Source organism: Tachyglossus aculeatus, chromosome 17 (genome assembly GCF_015852505.1).
Source record: "Tachyglossus aculeatus isolate mTacAcu1 chromosome 17, mTacAcu1.pri, whole genome shotgun sequence".
Taxonomy (NCBI): Eukaryota; Metazoa; Chordata; class Mammalia; order Monotremata; family Tachyglossidae; genus Tachyglossus; species Tachyglossus aculeatus.
This window is the reverse complement of record NC_052082.1, coordinates 43,888,571-43,908,115: the sequence shown is the minus strand read 5'-3', so window position 1 is coordinate 43,908,115 and position 19,545 is coordinate 43,888,571. Positions and strand designations below refer to the sequence as shown.

The 19,545-nt window shown below is 45.2% G+C and overlaps 1 protein-coding gene across 1 annotated transcript in view; it reads right to left on the bottom strand.

The window, feature by feature from the left end:
• PPM1D (protein phosphatase, Mg2+/Mn2+ dependent 1D) overlaps window positions 1–19,545 on the bottom strand; it is a 40,203-nt gene that overhangs the window by 7,691 nt on the left and 12,967 nt on the right. The window contains 4 exon segments of the mRNA XM_038759472.1: window positions 1,667–1,909; window positions 4,606–4,796; window positions 9,318–9,442; window positions 13,428–13,656. Of these exon segments, the coding sequence (XP_038615400.1) occupies window positions 1,667–1,909; window positions 4,606–4,796; window positions 9,318–9,442; window positions 13,428–13,656 (788 nt within the window).

Genomic DNA, 19,545 nt, shown 5'->3' with positions numbered 1-19,545 from the left:
TCAAGCGCTCACTGTACTAAGCGCTTGGGAGAGTTCAATACAACGGAGTTAGTAGACAAGTTCAAGACCCACAACGAAAAGCTGTGTGGCCTAGTGGGTAGACAGCGGGCCCGGGAGTCAAAAGGACCTGGGTTCTAGTCCCGGCTCTGTCGCTTGTCTGCAGTGGGACCTTGGGCAAGTCGCTTAATTTCTCTGTGCCTCAGTTACCTCATCTGTAAAATGGGGATTAAGACGGCAAGCTCCACGTGGGACATGGACTGTGTCCAAACTAACCGCCTAGCATCTACCCCAGAAGTTAGAACAGGGCCTGGACCGTTTTAAAAACAACACACCCCCAAAACCAAGCCTCTGGTCTACATTAATAGAACTAATAATATATAATTTATAAACATGTACATAAGTGCTGAGGGGCTGAGAGTGGGGCAGATCTAGGTATCAAATCATTATTATTAAACATATTTATTGAGTGCTTACTCTGCGCAGAGCACTGCGCTAAGTACTTGGGACAGTACAGAGCCCTGGCCTACATGAAAAAGACATGGTTCCAATTCATAGAGGGAGTCTCCAAAAATTAAGGCTGAGTTATCAAAACTTGAACAGAACACTGTTGGCTATCAACAGGGAAGCTCTATTTTAATAAACTGCTGGCCATATTAACTCTGAAACAGGACAGTGAGGTTCCAGAACATATAGATATGTACCAGGTCTGATTGCTCCACAGGACTAAATCCTACATTATTTGTTGATTTACTTCAGGACACTTAACTTCTCTGTGCCTCAGTTACTTCATCTGTAAAATGGGGATTAAGACTGTGAGCCTGATTGTGGGACAGGGACTGTGTCCAACCTGATTAACTTGAACCTAACCCAGTGCTTAGAACGGTGCTTGACACATAGTAAGAGCTTAACAAGTACCATAATTATTATTATATGTCCCTCCGTCCATTCCTTTCCCTCACCCTGTTCCCCTCTGTTCCCCGTGAGTCTCCTGGATCTTCCCGGCACCTGACCCCCAAGTCCCCTTGGTGACTAGCTTTTCCCCCCCGGCATTTTTTCCTGCGTCTGGATTTTAAAACCACATGACCCCAGCTGCTGCCTCAATCACCATCATTCCACATTTCCTGACCAAACCTGTAGGAAGGGGGGGGACAATGACAGACTAGGGAGGGACGGGAGAAAGTGCTGGGGGGAAAAATATAAGGGAGGGGCAATATTCCCTCCCAAGCCACCGCCACAACTGACTCCATCCCTCTCCACCCAGTCTTGGACTGTACTTTGTTCCTGTACTGCCAGGGAGGCGGGGAAGAGCCGAGGTAAGATACCAACCGGGAACGAGGGAGGAAGTTAAGGGAAGGCGGCAACGGTCAAAGCAACAAAGTTGCTGGGATTAAAGTACGAACAGAGGGAAAAAAAAAATTCTGGGACACAGGGAAGAGGAGAGTACTACTAGAAACCGGGGACGGGAAGGAGATCATTTTTACTTACCTGTAGGATTCGACCACGACATCGGAGCTGGGGCGGGGATGGACCCTATACCTAGTTGCAAATCAGTCTATTGGCCAACGGACTCAAAAACTACCAAAAGCAGCCCTCTGTCAACCGATGCCTAAGAGGTGGCCTCTGAAGAGACCAATTCATTTGAGTGCTAGGCCGAGCTGAACTTTACCTTGACTGGTGGCGTGGAGCACGGCGAGGGAGACGCTGTGCGCATTTCCTGGCTGTTGAAGGAGATGCTGTCTGCCAGGTTCAGATAGAGCTCCTCTTCACTGGTGGAGCTACCCTGATTGTCCACCCCAGGGGAGATGCAGATGACGATAGCGCTGGTGTTATCAGCCCGCAGCATTCGCTCCCTCCAGCGGCCCAGTGCTCGGTTCACCAGCATTTTAGCGCACGACTGTCCGTGCTCTTCCTGTATTGAGAAGAGAAAGGGGGAAGGAGAGCGGGTAAGACTTTGGGGTTTGTGGAAAAGAAAAGCTATTTCGGAGTTCGAGTACCTCCTTCCGGATTTAGAATCGAGGTGACTTTGCAAGTGAAATCAAAGCCCTCTAAGTCAATGAGCCATTCCTAAAACTCAAACACAGGCTGGAGTTGTTATTTTACTTATTAGCTTAATTCATTTGGTCCTCGCGTAATTACCATTTCGATTATCGATTTTGCCTTTGTTCCAAAGTCTCCATCCCCTTAAAAATATCTTTTATCAGTATAGATATACACATGCCTATGGGGCATAATATACACATGCCTATGGGGCATAATATTCATTCATTCATTCAATCATATGGAGAGTACAATACAACAATAATATCTCACAATTTTAAGTCAAAACCCATGAAACTGATTCTTTTTCCTTACATTCACTTAAAACTCTATTGTCCAATGAGAAGTATCTCCTAAGGAATTGGATTTCATTTTGAAGCTTTGTACCCTGTCCCTCAAAACACAAAAGGGGACTGAGAAATATTTAAAGTATTTAAATATTTAAAATAAAAAATAAAATTAAATAAAAATCTCATCAATTATTTCACGATGAGAAACATCATCATGCCTATTTCTATTTCATGCAGGACAAATTACTGCATGAACTGAGAGCTTGTTTTTGAGAATAAACAGATCCCAATCATTTCACTGCCACTAATAATTCCATGGCTGTATTGCCAACTATTGTGTTGTAATAGCCCACAAAGTATTGGCTCCACTGGACATTGGGAGATGCTGTGCCGAAGAGTGGTCAACTGAACAACTATGGATACGGGCCAAAGATTCAATCATTGGTGTGAGGATAAAGGAACTGGAGCCAAAGGGTTTTGTGATCTCTAGACTGTAAGCTTGTTTTAGGCAGGAAACATGTCTACCAACTCAGTTATACTGTCATACTCTACTCTCATAATAATGATAATAATAATAATGTTTGATAAGCACTTACTATGGGTCAAAGCACCGTTCTAAGCGCTGGGGCAGACACAAACGAATCAGGATGGACACAATCCCTGTCCCACAAGGGGCTCACAGTCTTAACCCCCATTTACAGGTGAGGTAATTGAGTTCCAAAAAAGTAAAGTGACTTTCCCAAGGTCACACAGCAGACAAGTGGCAGAGCCGGGATTAGAACACAGGTCCCTCTGACTCTATCCACTAGACCATGCTGCTTCACAAGTGCTTAGTACAGTGCTCTGCACACAGTTAGTGCTCAATTCATACAATTGATTGACGATAATAATAATAATTTGGGTATCTGTTAAGTGCTTACCGTTTGTCAAGCACTGCTCTGGGTGATAGGGTAGATACATGTTAATCAGATCAGACACAGCTGTGGATACAAAAGGGGACCAAGAACTGACCCTTGAGGAACCCCTACAGTAAGGGGATGGGAGGGGGAGGAGAAGCCCGCAGCCCGCAAAGGAGACTGAGAACGAAAGGCCGGAGAGATAAGAGGAGAACCAGGAAAGGATGGAGTCTGTGAAGCCAAGGTTGGGTAGCGCGTTGAGGAGAAGGGGGTGGTCCACAGTGTCGAAGGCAGCTGAGGGGTCGAGGAGGATTAGGATAGAGTAGGAGCCGTTGGATTTGGCAAGCAGGAGGTCACTGGTGACCTTTGAGAGGGCAGTTTGGGTGGAATGTAGAAGCCAGATTGGTGGGGGTCGAGGAGAGAGTTGGCATTGAGGAATTTGAGGCAGCGCGAGGTGGAGGGCAGGGGGAAGAAGGGGAGAGCAAGTTTAGAGACAGCATTACCTCTTACGGGAGGCTAGCTGATCACAAGGGAAGGCTGATCTGTCTACTAAGGACACGTCCACCCTATTGTGGAACCTCTTCAATTCACTCTAAGTACAGTCATCATCATCATCATCAATCGTATTTAGTGAGCGCTTACTGTGTGCAGAGCACTGTACTAAGTGCTTGGGAAGTACAAATTGTCAACATATAGAGACAGTCCCTACCCAACACTGGGCTCACAGTCTAAAAGGGGGAGACAGAGAACAAAACCAAACATACTAACAAAATAAAATAAATAGAATAGATATGTACAAGTAAAATAAATAGAGTAATAAATATGTACAAACATATATACATATATACAGGTGCTGTAGGGAAGGGAAGGAGGTAAGATGGGGGAGATGGAGAGGGGGATGAGGGGGAGAGGAAGGAAGAGGCTCAGTCTGGGAAGGCCTCCTGGAGGAGGTGAGCTCTCAGTAGGGCCTTGAAGGGAGGAAGAGAGCTAGCTTGGCGGATGGGCAGAGGGAGGGCATTCCAGGCCCGGGGGATGACGTGGGCCGGGGGTTGATGGCGGGACAGGCGAGAACGAGGTACGGTGAGGAGATTAGCGGCGGAGGAGCGGAGGGTGCGATCAAGTACATAACTTTGGCGAAGTTAAACCTTGGTTTAATGTAGCAATCCTCTATTTGAAAACAACTGTGCCAATAAAAAAATCGGTGCCAATTTATGACAGTTTACTGAGACCGAGGTGGGTCGTAAACTAAAGCGCTGCCTGTATCCTAAACAAAATTTAGTTCCCTCCCCACGTTAACAAGCGTGTTTGCTCTGTAGGTTTCTAACCCGACCCCCTGCTCAGAAATAGCACAATCAAACGGCTCTTTGGTGGTGTTCTCTCACCGTCAGGTACTTTTTCTCCTCTTTGTCCTGGCACATGGAGATGGCATCCTGAGGGGGGATCATGTTCCACAGTCCATCGCTGCCCAGGATAATGTATCTGTGCTTTTGGGGATCCAGGGTGTGAACGCTGGTATCCGGTTCTGGGGACACAACGAACTCGCCGCTGTAGAAGTCATAGCTCCACAAATCACCTGGTGGGGAGAAAAACAAAACATATTGCTCTATAAAATGGGGGTTCCTAGGACCACCTTAGTGCCGGAGAAAACTACTGAACAGAAAGCGAAGGAAATTCAATTCTTTTCACCCACTGCAGCCCCTGAGGTACCCCAATATTCATGACTTCGACGAGTCAGGAGAAGGACCTGTCAGGTGCGTTTTAATACCTTTTGATTACAATCCATAAAAAGTGGGAAAAATGCAAAGTCATAACTCCTATCTCTTACAAACGGCCCAACTAAAATCCACAAATAAAGTTTTAAGCCCACTGCTGGGTAGGGCCTGTCTCTATATGTTGCCACCTTGTACTTCCCAAGCACTTAGTACACAGAAAGTGCTCAATAAATACGATTGATGATGATGATGATAAGTTCAAAAGATTTAAAAATGACACACAAAAAATAATCTACGGGAACTACCCAAAATCTCAACTCTACAGCCCAGTAATAAATATTGACAAGTCCTCCTCTGAAGCAAAAAATAAATAAAAATAAAGCAAAAAACAGAAAGGCCGAGTCCAGAACTGCTACTTTAAAAACCAGAGCTTTGAGAATTAAAGACCCAATAGAATTTAAAAGCAAAAGTGATTTTCAGTCCTTGGATTTCCATAAGTGTAAATAGGCCTCGCTCCCTTTTAAGCAATTCTGGCCTCTTGATAATCCTAAGGATGAGGTCGCTCTGTGCCCACTTCCTGAGATTGAACTTCCCCATTAGTTCTGTTCGGTCCTATCGGCCAACTGAAATGTGCTCATACCAAACAAAGAATACTTCAAATCAATTACTCCACTTCACTGTGGCAAACACCGCCGCAGAGCCAGCCTCATTAAAGAGCCAATTCACCTTTCCCGCTGCCCAGTGGAGGAACACATGCTACAACTACACGCTAATTAGTACCCAACCCTGTACAGCTCCACTCTGGCCCTGAGCATCTCCCATATGCCGGCACGACAGAGCTCCTCTTCTGCCAAGATCAAAATGAGGATGGAGGCGATTGAGAGGGAGCACGGAGGAAGCAATTAAAGGTTGTAATTGAGATTAAAAGCCTTCGAAAACCACGTCTGGACTAGAGAGCCAACAATGCTGCTGCAGCAGCTTCATATAATTTAGAGAAGCGGCATGGGCCAACGTCTAAATTATGGGCCCATCTGATGGTTACCCTGGGCACAAATGCCATTTAAAAAGGACTACAGTCGGAAGACCTCGCCTTCCAAGATGAAGCTTGTGGGAATTAAGAAGTGGAAACTGCTCAGACCCTGAGCAGAGGAAAGCCTCACTAAACCCCCCTAAAGGGCTGGGGGGCAGGGAGGAGGGATTCCAGTTGGGATTGTGACAATATTTTGTAGACTCACGCTCGACCACGGTGTCGAAGCTGGATTTCGGCAAAAAGAGGCGAGAAGCAGGATATGCCATTTTTCTTGATTTGTCTTCCTACCGGCTTGACCTGGCCTAAGGGAGCTCTGGGTAAACCAGTTCCTCTGCTTCTGGCTCCTGTTCTGAAGAATCTGGGCTTTTCTCCTTTCTATGTTTTTGCCTTTTTCTATCACGCTCCTTCAGTTTTTACCTTTTTCTACCACACTCCTCCGCTGCCTTTGGGGGCCACGTGCACACTGACCCCCCTTCCGTTCGGGGACCCGCAGGACCACAGGGAGAGAGGAAAAGGGGGAGAGGGAGGGAGAGCCTAAACACACTGGCACCTGATTTCTCCTTGCTTTCTAAAATCTGTCTGAAGGAAAGCTGGGTTGACTCAAGAGTCCTGTAATTATCCGGAGGCAAAGCCCTGCAGAAGCGGGGCCAAAGGGCCAGCACAGAGCTGAACTCATCCCTGGATAGGGCACTGCTGAGCTAATCGCTGCAGCTTACCAAATACCATCATTAATGGATTGATTAGAAAATAATGGCATCAACCAATGCAGTTGGGGCTGGCAGCCTGGGGCTAGGGGACTGCACCAATCAATCAATTGTATTTATTGAGCGCTTACTGTGTGCAGAGCACTGTACTAAGCGCTTGGGAAGTACAAGTTGGCAACATATAGAGACAGTCCCTACCCAACAGTGGGCTCACCAGGTGCACATGAAGGGCTCTGGCCATCTGAGATCAGACAGAGCAGCCAGAACATCCTTCAAGAAGTTATGTCCGCTAGCCAAAAGGAAAATGTTGCATCTCTGGGCTCAGGAGATTGGCTAGGTCTTGAAGGCAGTGCCTGGCACATAATCAGTGCTTAACCAATACCCTAATTTAAACGTAAAAAAAAATATTCAGATTCTCCTTCCTGTCTAGAACTGCTCCATAAATGCTTAGCAAAGTCCTGGATTTACTACTACTACTACTACTAATAATAATAATAATAATAATGATGGCATTTGTCAAGCGCTTACTATGTGCGAGGCACTGTTCTAAGCACTGTGGGGGGGATACAAGGTGATCAGGTTGTCCCATGTGGGGGGTTACAGTCTTAATCCACATTTTACAGATGAGGTAACTGAGGCTCAGAGAAGTGACTTGCCCAAGGTCACACAGCAGACATGTGGTGGAGCCGGGATTAGAACCCACGACCTCCGACTCCCAAGCCCGTGCTCTTTCCACTGAGCCACGCTGCTTCGCGCTACTAGGACTGGGAATCAACTAAAAGAGCTTGCACAGCCAAGGGGGAATTTTCTTACTTGATCTTTTTCCAACTTAACAGCATTAGAGGTCCTTTTTATTCAGAAGGGTACATTAGACTGTAAGTCTCTTACGGGTAGGGAACGTGCCTGCTGATTCTCTTGTACTGTACTCTCCCAAGGGCTTAGAATAGTGCTTTGCACATAGTAATAATAATAATAATGATGGCATTTATTAAGCGCTTACTATGTGCAGAGCACTGTTCTAAGCGCTGGGGAGGTTACAAGGCGATCAGGTTGTCCCACAGGGGGCTCACAGTTTTAATCCCCATTTTACAGATGAGGTAACTGAGGCCCAGGGAAGTTAAGTGACTTGCCCAAAGTCACACAGCTGACAATTGGCAGAGCCGGAATTGGAACCCATGACCTCTGACGCCAAAGCCCGTGCTCTTTCCACTGAGCCACACTGCTTCTCGAAGCACTTAATAGATACCACTGATTGATTTGAGGCCTACTAACTGCTGAATACATGGAAAATGAAAATAAAGGTATCTGGATTGTCTGTAAATTTATACTCTCTATACTCTCTATCTTCTAGACTGTGAGCCCATTGTTGGGTAGGGACCGTTTCTATATGCCACCGTGTACTTCCCAAGCGCTTAGTACAGTGCTCTGCACACAGTAAGCGCTCAATAAATACAATTGAATGAATGCATGAGTGAATCCAAGAATGCAGTTATTGTCAAGTAGGAGGGAATGTGAAAGAGCAAAAAAAAAAAAAGGATCAAGGCTTTCTGCTTTTTAATTACTTGCAGAACCAGGTGCTGTACATCTGTTTCTTGCATTTTAAAATATAGAAGCTAGCCATGATTCAAATTAATCATAATAATGGTAGTTATTAAGCCCTTACTATGTGCCAAGCACTGTACTAAGGTCCCACATGGGGCTTATAGTCTAAGGAGGAGGGAGAACAGGTCTCCATTTGGGCGAATGAGGGAACTGAGGCCCAGAGAAGTTAAGTGACTTGCAGAAGGTCGTGGGGCAGGTAAGTGGAGCAGCCAGGGATACAATCCGGAGCCTCTGACCTTCAGGCCTGAATTCTTTCCCCTTGGCCAAGCTGTGTCTCATGATGGGTAGCTAGAACAGCCGAGTACTATCACCTCCGCTGTCACTAACAGTACGTGGCTTTCAATATCCTATAATTCCTTTTTTGAAGATACCAAATGGGCTACATCTAGAGGACGGGGTTACAGTCTAGAGGAGCCGCAACCTTGGCGTTATCAGCTCCGCTTTAGGTTGCAATCAAATTGTAAACCTACGTTTCAGTTTGCCGTATTCTGATACAACATCATGGCAAGAAGTCACTCTTTCACTTCATGCAATCGTATTTATTGAGTGCTTACTGTGTGCGGAGCACTGTACTAAGCACTTGGGAAGTACAAGTTGGCAGCATATAGAGACGGTCCCTACCCAACAGCGGGCTCGTGAAAGTTGTCACTCTGCCCGGAAAAAGGGAGCTACGCTGTATTTTCAAGTTGGAGATATAAAATCGCATCCAGCCACGTGAGAAAAATAGGTCAGATTCTTCCCGAAAGCACCCCAAGCGAGGCGGAGCGTGAACAGGATAAAAACTCATACTCTCACCCAGAAAGAAAGTCTGCCTCCCCAGAAGTCCGTTTTGCTCGGATCCCACCCATATCTTCCCCCCCAAACTCCGGCTTGCACTTGGCCGCTTTGGAGAAGGAGGAAACGAGGAAGAGGGACAACGTCATCAGGATCCTGGCTCTGCCCTTGCGTGCCAGTGGAAAGAATACCTCAGTTGCCTCCCCACGAACCCACCAACGAGAAGCACCAAGAAGAGGCAGGGAGGCTGCAAAATCCAAACGCCCGCTTACCGAGTGCTCGTGCCACTGCTAGGAAAGGGATCTGGTCGATGACCGTGCTCCGCCGCACCGGCCCGTTGTGTGTGAGTCTTGGCCGCTTCCAAACCACCCGGTTCACTCCCGATTTGTTAATCACGCTGAAAGGGAAAAAAACAGAGGGATGAAGAGGAAAGCCCTGGGTTGCTAGAGACGGTGGGCTCGATTTTCCAAGGGCTGACGTACACTACGGCAATGAAACACAACAGTCCCCTAATTGAAACACTTAACGCTCCTCCTAACAGGAGGAGCTTACTAACAGGGAGTAGCAACGTTACACTCGTTTCTTTTTTTACCACTTCACTTGGACAGTATGGTGAGTTTGACGTGTCCTTGAGGGTTTGTGTACGGGAAGTCTGTAATCCCAGGAAGGCGTAAAGTTTTGAACACAAGAAGCAGCGTGGCATAGTTGCTAGAGCATGAGCCTGGGAGTGAGAAGGACCTGGGTTCTAATCCTGACTCTACCACAACTGCCGTGTGACCTTGGTGAGCAAGTCACTCGCTCTGTGCCTCAGTTACCTCATCGGCAAAATGGGGATAAGTGTGTGATCCCCATGGGAAACAGGGACTGGGTCCAATCTGATTAACTTGCATCTACTCCGGAGCTTAGAACAGTGTTTGGCATATAGTAAGTGCTTAACAAGTACCATGATTATTATTATGAAATTATTACTATTATTTGCACATCCTCCTCAGGGCCCCAAATGTTCTCTCCTCATGCAATTTAGCACATCATTAGTCGTTCTTGCTACACGTTGTTGCTGCCACATATTGGTTTGCTGTAATTATGGTCTCCCTCTCCCAGTGTCAGATGAAAATACCCTAAGAATCTGCTTCTAAAAAGTTAGAGGCCTGTTATCAAAACTTTTCCCCAAACTGATATGGTCCAGAATGATGTTGCTTTCATTTTCACTCCCCCAAGGCTGCTCTAGATGGGGAAAAACAGAGCAAAAGGAGAAACCCTAAGGAGACAACATGCATGGCGGCCGACACAAAATCAGCCAAAGATAAGAACTGAGTTAAAGTCGCGGCCATCTGCCTTTAAGCAGCACGGAGGGGGAAATATTGTAAAAGGAAAGAAACGGCTGACCATTTTTTTCCATGGCATTTGTTAAGAACTCCCTATGTGTCACGCACCGTTCTAAGCACCTGGCACACACAATAATCAGGTTGGGCACAGTCCCTGTCCTACGTGGGCCTTTATAGTCTTATCCGCATTTTACAGATAAGGTCACTGAGGCACAGAGAAGCTAAGTGACTTGCCCAAGGTCACACAACAAACAAGCGTCAGAGTCGGGATGAGAACCGAGGTCCTTTCGACTCCCACGCCCATGCTCTATCCTCTAGGCCACCCTGCTTCTCTGTCTGCACGCCACGAGGACACTTGCTCTCACACACTGAGTAGTGGAATTTGTCCAGGAGTCCAAATGCAATGAGTAAAAAGAGCTGGAAGAACGGGCAGGCACGAAAACACTGCCAACCCTCCGCTTTGTAGCAGCCAAGTTCCCACTCTCATAAGAGGATTTAAATATATAAAAAATAGTGCCAAAATGATGCAAGGCAAAAGAAAGTCCGAGGTCATGGTTCTAATCCTGGCTCCACCACTTGTTAGCTGTGTGACTTTGGGCAAGTCACTTAACTTCTCTGTGCCTCAGCTGCCTCATCTGCAAAATGGGGATTAAGACTGTGGGCCCTAATGTGGGACAACCTGATTACCCTGTAACCCCCCCAGTGCTTAGAACAGTGCTTGGCACATAGTAAGTACGCACTTAACAAATGCCATCACCACCAACAAGACTGACACACAATGTTCTGAGCTCTCACGTAAACCACGTGGTGACTGGTTCAGCTATCTGATTTTGTTCAAGGGAGAGGTCAATCTCCCGTTACACTTTCAGCCTCCCTATAAGATGACAAAAATAGGCTTCTCTTTGAAACTGACCTAAAAATCACACCGCTCCAATTAGACTCTAAGTTCCTTGAGGGCAGGATTGTGTTTACCACTTACTGTACTCCTCAACTACGGGCAAATGGATGTTCAGAGAAGGACAAATAATCTTCAAGATGAACAGCCTAAGGGAACCCCACCCCAGGTATGTCAGCTTTGTGGTGTTCTCCCTCAGGTACTTCTGAAATAAACAAAATGCTTCATCTTTCGATTACAAATCTGGTATCTGGCGGAGGAGACTGGAGAATGGGATTATTGGAACAGACAACTCTCTTTTAAAAATGACTTTCCCTTCCTGTGCAGGGAACAGAGATTTGCTTCCACCTGCTGGAGAGAGAAATCAGCAAGATGTTAGGATTCAGATCCAGAGGCTGTCACCAGGGAAACCTGCGGGAATGCGCATCTGGCCGGTTGGAAAACCCGATTTGAACCCTTCTTCCGAGTGAGGAAGTGAAATACACAAGATCTGGCGATCGGTAACTTGATTTGCAGCCTAAAACTGTTGTTTAAATGATCCTTCCTGGACGACGACAAATACTGCTTGAGAGGCAATGGAAGAAAGAACAGGAAAAGACTAATAATATCATCAATAGTATTTATTGAGCACTTACTGTGTGCAGAGCACTGTACTAAGCGCTTAATAATAATAATAATGATAATAATTGCGGTATTTGTTAAGTGCTTACTATGTGCCAAGAACTGTTCTAAGCACTGGGGTGGATACAAGGCAATCAGGTTGTCCTACGTGGGGCTCACCATCTTAATCCCCATTCTACAGATGAGGTAACCGGCACAGGGAAGTTAAGTGACTTGCCCAAAGTAACACAGCTGATAAGTCGGAAAGCCGGGATTAGAACCCACAACCTCTGACTCCCAAGCCCGTGATCTCTCCACTAAGCCACGCTGCTTCTCACAACCCCAACTGAGGTCTTTCCAGGGGAGGGAGATTTCAACTTTCAGAGGTAGCCACACTCTTTGAAAAATAGATGAATTTTTAAAATATATTTTACATACCAAGAATTTTTTCTTTGGACAATGAAAATATTCTTTCATTTCTGTTAATAATTGTCATTGTTCCAGTCATCATGTGCGACAAATCTGAGGACAGCAGTGGCAGAAAAATGACTAAAATGTTCAGTGGAGGGCTAACCCCATTATATGGCTAAGAAATCAAGGATCTCTCTGTCCCATCTCAACTCTCATTCCTGTTCTAGAGGAGAAGGCCTAATTCAGCTAGCTGCCATATTCCAAAGGCAGGCAGGCCCCAATCCAACCTTCGACCGTCGGATTGAAGAGACACCCTTCAGGATGGTGTTGTCTTGAACGCTCTTGCTGGCCCTTTGACATTTACCGTCAGGAGGACTGCAGAGATCTGCAAATTGACCTGCCTTCATTTAACGGGAGAGAAGCAGCATGACCTAGTGGTTAGAGCCCGGGCTTGGGAGTCAGAAGGACCTGAGTTCTAATCCCAGCTCTGCCACTTGTCTGGGCAAGTCACTTCCCTGTGCCTCAGTTACCTCATCCGCAAAATAGGGATTAAGACTGTGAGCCCCATGTGGGACACGGACTTTGTCCAACCTGATTAGCTTCTATCTACGCCAGAGATTAGAACAGAGACTGACACATAGTAAGCCCTTAACAAATACCATAAAAAAAAAAGAAAGTGACAAATATCTCACGATGGGCTGCAGACAGTTAGCACTCAATAAGTACGACTGGATGAATGAATGAAAGCAAACAGGAATTAGGAACATGACAGGGTCAAAGGAACCACTTATTCGACAGAGGAGGAATCCAAAGGGAAAACAGTAGGTTCGGTAGAAACAAACTGAGCTGGAACAAAAAGCAGGGAAAACGGACTTCACAACTACCTGTATATATGTATATATGTACCTGTATATATGTATATATGTTTGTACATATTTATTACTCTATTTATTTTACTTGTACATATCTATTTATTTTATTTTGTTAGTATGTTTGGTTTTGTTCTCTGTCTCCCCCTTTTAGACTGTGAGCCCTCTGTTGGGTAGGGACTGTCTCTATATGTTGCCAACCTGTACTTCCCAAGCGCTTAGTACAGTGCTCTGCACACAGTAAGCGCTCACTAAATACGATTGATGATGATGATGAACTACCTTCCGCCAAGTCCCTCGATTCGCTCTCTTTCCTTCGGCAGTTCCGGTTTGTGGTCCTGTGTCACTTCCACGGCTCTGACGAAGTCATCCTTGGGGTCGTCCTGAACTCCTATGACCACCCCGGAGTCTCCCACGTGGGCCACGTACATCTTTGTGCCCCGGATGATGACGACACTGGCGGTCGTCCCTGACGTGCTGGGGAGACCAGTCATGGTCTTCGGCCATTCTGCTGTAAAGACAAATAAAGAATTGAGTTTTATTATCGTGATTCTGTGCCCAAACAGCCGGTCATTCATTCATTCAAATTCATTGAGCGCTTACTGTGTGCAGGGCAATGTACTAAGCGCCTGGAAAATACAATTCAGCAACAGAGATAATCCCTGCCCACACTGGGATTACAGTCTAGAATGGGGGAGACAGACATCAAAACAAGTAAACAGGCATCAATGTAAATAAATAGAATTATAGATATATATATATAGAGATATATATATATACACACACACATCAAAACAAGTAAACAGGCATCAATGTAAATAAATAGAATTATAGATATATACATAGACACACAAGTGCTGTGGGGCGGGGAGGGGGGTAGAGCAAAGGGAGCGAGTCGGGCCGAGGTGGGAGGAAGGGGGAGCTGAGAAAAGGGGGGGCTTAGTCTGGGAAGGCCTCCTGGAGGAGGTGAGCCTTCATTAGGGCTTTGAGGGAGGTGGGAGTGTGATTGTTTGGTGGATTTGAGGAGGGAGGGCGTTCCAGGCCGAAGGTAGGAAGAGGGCCGGGGTTCACAGTGGGACAGGAAAGAACGAGGCACAGTGATAAGGTTAGCAAGGGAGGAGCAGAGTGTGCGGGCTGGGATGCAGGCGGAGAGAAGGGTCCCAGAAACTAAATATTTATTGATCCTAACACAGGTTAAATGTTTGTGTACTCACCTCCCAGAGAAGGGAAAAGTATTACAACTTTTTGGCTACAGATCGAGAAGCAATGTGGCCTAGTGGATAGACAGAAGGACCTGGGTTCCAGTCCCGGCTCCACTATTGGCAAGTCACTTCACCTCTCTCTGCCTCAGTTACCTCATCTGTAAAATGAGGATTAAGATTATGACCCCCATGTGGGACATGGACTGTGTCCAGCCCAATATGCTTGTATCCACCCTGCGCTTAGGACTGTGCCTGACACATGGTAAAGGTTTAAATTCCACAATTATTATTATTATTATCCAACAACGTGAGAAAAAAACATGTGCACAAATGTTTGGCGTCAGAGTTGGGACTATGTACTAAAATAAGAGTTTTCTTTAGGGCAAAGTTTTTCAAGAACACAATCCCCATATTCAAAGAGAGTTGGCTTCTGGTAAGCAAACAGGATGATCAGATATCACGGCTTCAATTGTATTATAAAAAGTTGGGAAGTTGAATTAAATGAATCCCTAACAATAAAAAAAAACGTAACAAACCTAAAGCTGTTCTCATGTTCATTTCTATTCGGTCTAGCATATTTTGCTGACCAGGGATTATATTTTTATTTTGCGGAGGGCAGGTGTATGCTAAGCAAAGTGTTTCTGCTATAGCCAACTGCTAACCATCTGTTCATATGCTCCTAACAGTAAATCAGAGGTAACTTTCGATCAAGTTGAATGGATTGAATTTAATTTTCAGGTACCTACAATAAATTAGGTTCTGAACAAAGGACAATGAGCTTTTTACCCTGGAGAACACACTGAGTATCCTTGAGCTGCCTAGAAGACCTTTGAATTTTGACATATTTAAATTGTACTACCATTTTAAACAACAAAAGAAAAATACGGTAAGACCTTGTTTTTCCTTTTCCCTAAACCCTGCCTTCCCTTGCCCCCAAATATTCTAGGGCACCTACTAAAGTTAACAAAGGTAACAACGGGCTTATTATTTGAATGTTTTTCTAGTCAAGAGACCAAACTATTCAACATGGTAGAAGTCACCAATGTCAAACCATTCTAAGCAAATTTAAGTTTCCTGCCGGACAAGGCAGCCAAGGAATCTTTGTTGCTCACTCAGTTGTGCCATAATGTTGCTTTCACTTGGCAGCTTGGCAAGGTCATTGCTAGGGAATAAGGACAAGTTCTCCCAAAAATATGATACTGCTTGGATACTGTAGGCCACGAGATCAGAAGAAACAACTGGGGCACATGCATCCGAAGGATGGACAGAGTGAATAACCTAACTCCGGTTTTCCTTAATAAAGGAAAAAACACAACCCTTGCTTTACAAAAGAACGAGGCAAATTTTGAGACTTCCTATGAGATAAAAGTCAAATATGAACAGTGTCTGAAGATTCAAGGAACAAGGGAAATGCAACTCACTAGGAGTCATTTGGAAGAAATAGCTTGTCGGTTTACAGCCTTTAGCAAATAGATTAAATATTTAAAGCGTGTGTGAAGAGTCAGACAGCTGCCTGGAAAAAAATGTGTCAACAGATACCCTTCTTACACATGGAAAACAGGATGTTTGGAAGAACTCCCTGGAAGCTAAATATTCAAGTTAGGAAAGAATGCAAGAGCAATTTTGTGAACTGGGGATTTTCAGAGGTGTAATATTACTAATGCTTTCAGATAGTCTGTGCTTTAGTGGCTCACTAGCCAGTGTCTTTAAGGAACAATAAATCCAAAGGTGCTTCATGGGTGCAGATCCAACAGCATAGGTACTAATAATAATAATTACGGCACTTGTTAAGCACTTACTAAGTGCTGGGATGGGTACAAGCAAATCGGGTTGGACACAGTCCCTGGCCCTCAAGGGGCTCAACAGTCTCAAGCCCCATTCTGTAGATGAGATAATTGAGGCCCAGAGAAGTGAAGTGACTTGCCCAAGGTCACACAGCAGACAAGTGGCAGGGCCGGGATTAGAACCTACGACCTTCTCACTCCCAGGCCTGTGTGCTCTATCCCCTATGCCATGGAATGGGAAGGAATGAGGGAAAAAGCAGGCTAAATCGGGGACGGCATCTGTGAGGCGATGTGATTTTAATAAGGGAGGATATGGGAAAGGGGTCGGAGGCAAGACAGACGAGATTGAGGGCTAGTGTGCTGGCTGGCACTGAAAAGAGAGACGGGTGGGAACTGGGTTGTAGTACGAAATCAGTGAGGCAAGGGAGAAGGGGACAAACTGATTGAGTGCCTTAAAGCCCACTGTAAGAAGTTTCTGTTTGATGTGCAGGCAGAGGGGCAAACGCTGTACGCTGTTAAGGAGCGGGGAAGATGTGGACTGAACGCTTTTTAAAAAATGATCCAAACAGCAGAGCAAAGTATGGGCTGGAGAGGGGAAACACAGGAGGCAGGGAGGTCATTCACTCATTCAATCGTATTTACTGAGTGCTTACTGGGTGCAGAGCACTGTACTGAGCACTTGGGAGAGTACAAAACAATAAACAGTGACAATCCCTGCCCACAACATACTCACATTGCACAGGAGCACAATTACACAGTTAATTCAAACAGTGGCACCAGGCCTGCTCGTCTACTCATTTCAGAAGTAGACTACACAATGCTCTCAATTTCAAACCCCATGACCACCAGGAAGTTGGTGAAATTAAGTTTCTGTTTGTAAATATGAATTTCGCCCACTTCTCCTGTAACTCGAACGGTTGCAGTCATGTGTTTAGGAAGACTTGAACTGTACGCTTACTGGGTCTGGCTCCACACACATGGACACAAATCATCTCTTCTGATTCCATGACACTCTGTTGCCAGAACTGTGTCTCCTAAGGTCCAAATAACGTACTCCCTGATTCCTTAATTGGACACTGCCTAATAAGCCTTAACGGGGGGCAACTATGGTAACCTTAATGATACCTAAAATTCAAAATGGATAAAGGGCTCTTAAGGGCCCCCTCATACCAAGAGAGAATCACCAACTGCAGGCTCCAACAGCAGATTTCTTTTTATGGTATGAGTTAAGTGCCTACTATGTGCCAGGCACTCTCCTAAGGTCTGGGGTAGAGACGAATTCATAAGTTCAGACATGGTCCCTGTCCCATGAGGGGCTCACAGTCTAAGAAGGAGGGAGAACAGGTATTGAATCCCCATTCTGCAGTTGAGAAAACTGAGGCACAGAAAAGTTAATCACATGCCCAAAGTCACACAGCAGGAAAGTGGTGGAGCCGGGATTAGAACCCAAGTCCTCTGACTCCCAGGCTGGTGCTCTATCCATTAGGCCGTGCTGTTTCCCATTCTGAACCTAGCACCAATCTTCAACTGCCCCTTGTGATTGTTGAAGATTATTGTGTGTCCCAACAAAAGCCGCTGACTCTAAAGAGACATACTGCTGAGAACTTTTTTTTAATTACACAAATTTCAGGAAATTATGATTAAAGATTGACACTATATTGGTTCAGCTCTAGGGGGGCCTAATGAGACTAAATCGGGAGCACACGCCTATGTTTTACGGGAGGGTCCTGCTCAATGCTCAGTCTGTTTCCCAGCCTAGAAGTATTTTTAGCACACGGCTTTGAACCTGCTGCCAGCTAGCGAGAAACTGTGCCAAGAGCACTGGGGAGGGTGTGAGTTGTTCAAGAGGGCACGCACGCCTGGGGAAGGAATGAGTGAACGAAGCTCACATCAACAGGCCACTCCTCGCCCCATCTCTCTACCTTACTTTCAGCTCTCCCACAGAGGATATTGAAGGGAGGGAAAGGTCTTTTGGACAGTCAGGAGTCCCGTTTCTCAGGCCCAGAGTGAAGATATTCCCCCTCTAGACTGTAAACTCTTTTTTTATGGTATTTGTTAAGTGCTTACTATGTGCCAGGCGCTGTACTAAGCACTGGGGTAGATATGAGCTAATCAGGTTGGACACAGTTCATGTCCCACATGGGGCTCATAATCTTAATTTCCATTTTACTGTGGAAGTAACTGTGGTCCAGAAGTTAAGTGACTTGTCACGCAGTGAACAACTGGAGGAGCCGGGATTAGAACCCAGGTCCTTCTGACTCCCAAGCCCGTGTTCTAGCCACTAAGGCATGCTGCTATTCCTGCCCATTATCCTTTGTGGGCAGGGAATGTGTTTACTAAGCTCACATCCCATCCAAGAGGCCTTCCCAGATGAAACCCTCTTTTCCCAGGATCACTCTCCCTTCTATGAACTTCAATCTGTGACCTCTGGTCACTTGATATTCGCCCCACTCCCAATCCCACAGCACTTATGTACATAGCCTTAAATTGTGTATTACAAATTACTTATTCAAATTAACGCCTGTTTTCCTCTTTAGACTGTAAACTCTTTATGAGCAGGGAGCGTCTGCTAATTCTGTTGTACTGTACTCTTCCAGGCGCTTAGTCCAGTGCTCTGCACAAAATAAGAGCTCAATGAATACCACTGATTGATTGATTTGGCTCCTGAATAAATAAAAATGTCTCCCCAGATTGCCCAGTGGTTAATAGTGACAATACCACATGATTCCATAAGTGATATGTATGATTTTAGAATTTCTCTCACTTTATTCACAGACAAGTTCATCCAATTTAAAACCTCAATCTAGCTCTGAAACTATACTACAATTACACAAGGATTCCAAGTGAGTTATTTCTTTACCAAGTAGCTAATATTTACATCTCAAACTTCTCTCATATCCCTGCTATTGTTTTATAAATAGATGTAGAAATAATTATATTTAATGAATTTCACCAGCAAGGTGGCCTAATGAACAGAGAACAGGAAGTCAGGGGGACCTGGGTTCTAATTCCAGCTCTGCCACTTGCCTGCTGTGTGACCTTGGACAGGTCATTTAACTTCTCTGTGCCTCAGTTACCACACCTGTAAAATGGGGATTAAGATTGCGAGCCCTAAGTAGAACAGGGACCATGTCCAACCAGATTACCTTATATTACCCCAGCGCTTAGTACAGTGCCTAGCACATAGTAAGTGCTTACAATACCATAAAAAAACTGCATATAAAAGCAAAGTTCAACTAAAATATTAGTATGAAAACACATTATCCAGGTTTCTTCCAGTATGTTTTTTTTTAACTTTTGTTCTGTTCACTATTTAATGGAAACTCAACTAGAACACCTAACTGAATTTCAGATTAAAAAAAAAATCAACAACAAGCAAAACCATAACTTGGATCTTTCTTTGAAGAGAACTGT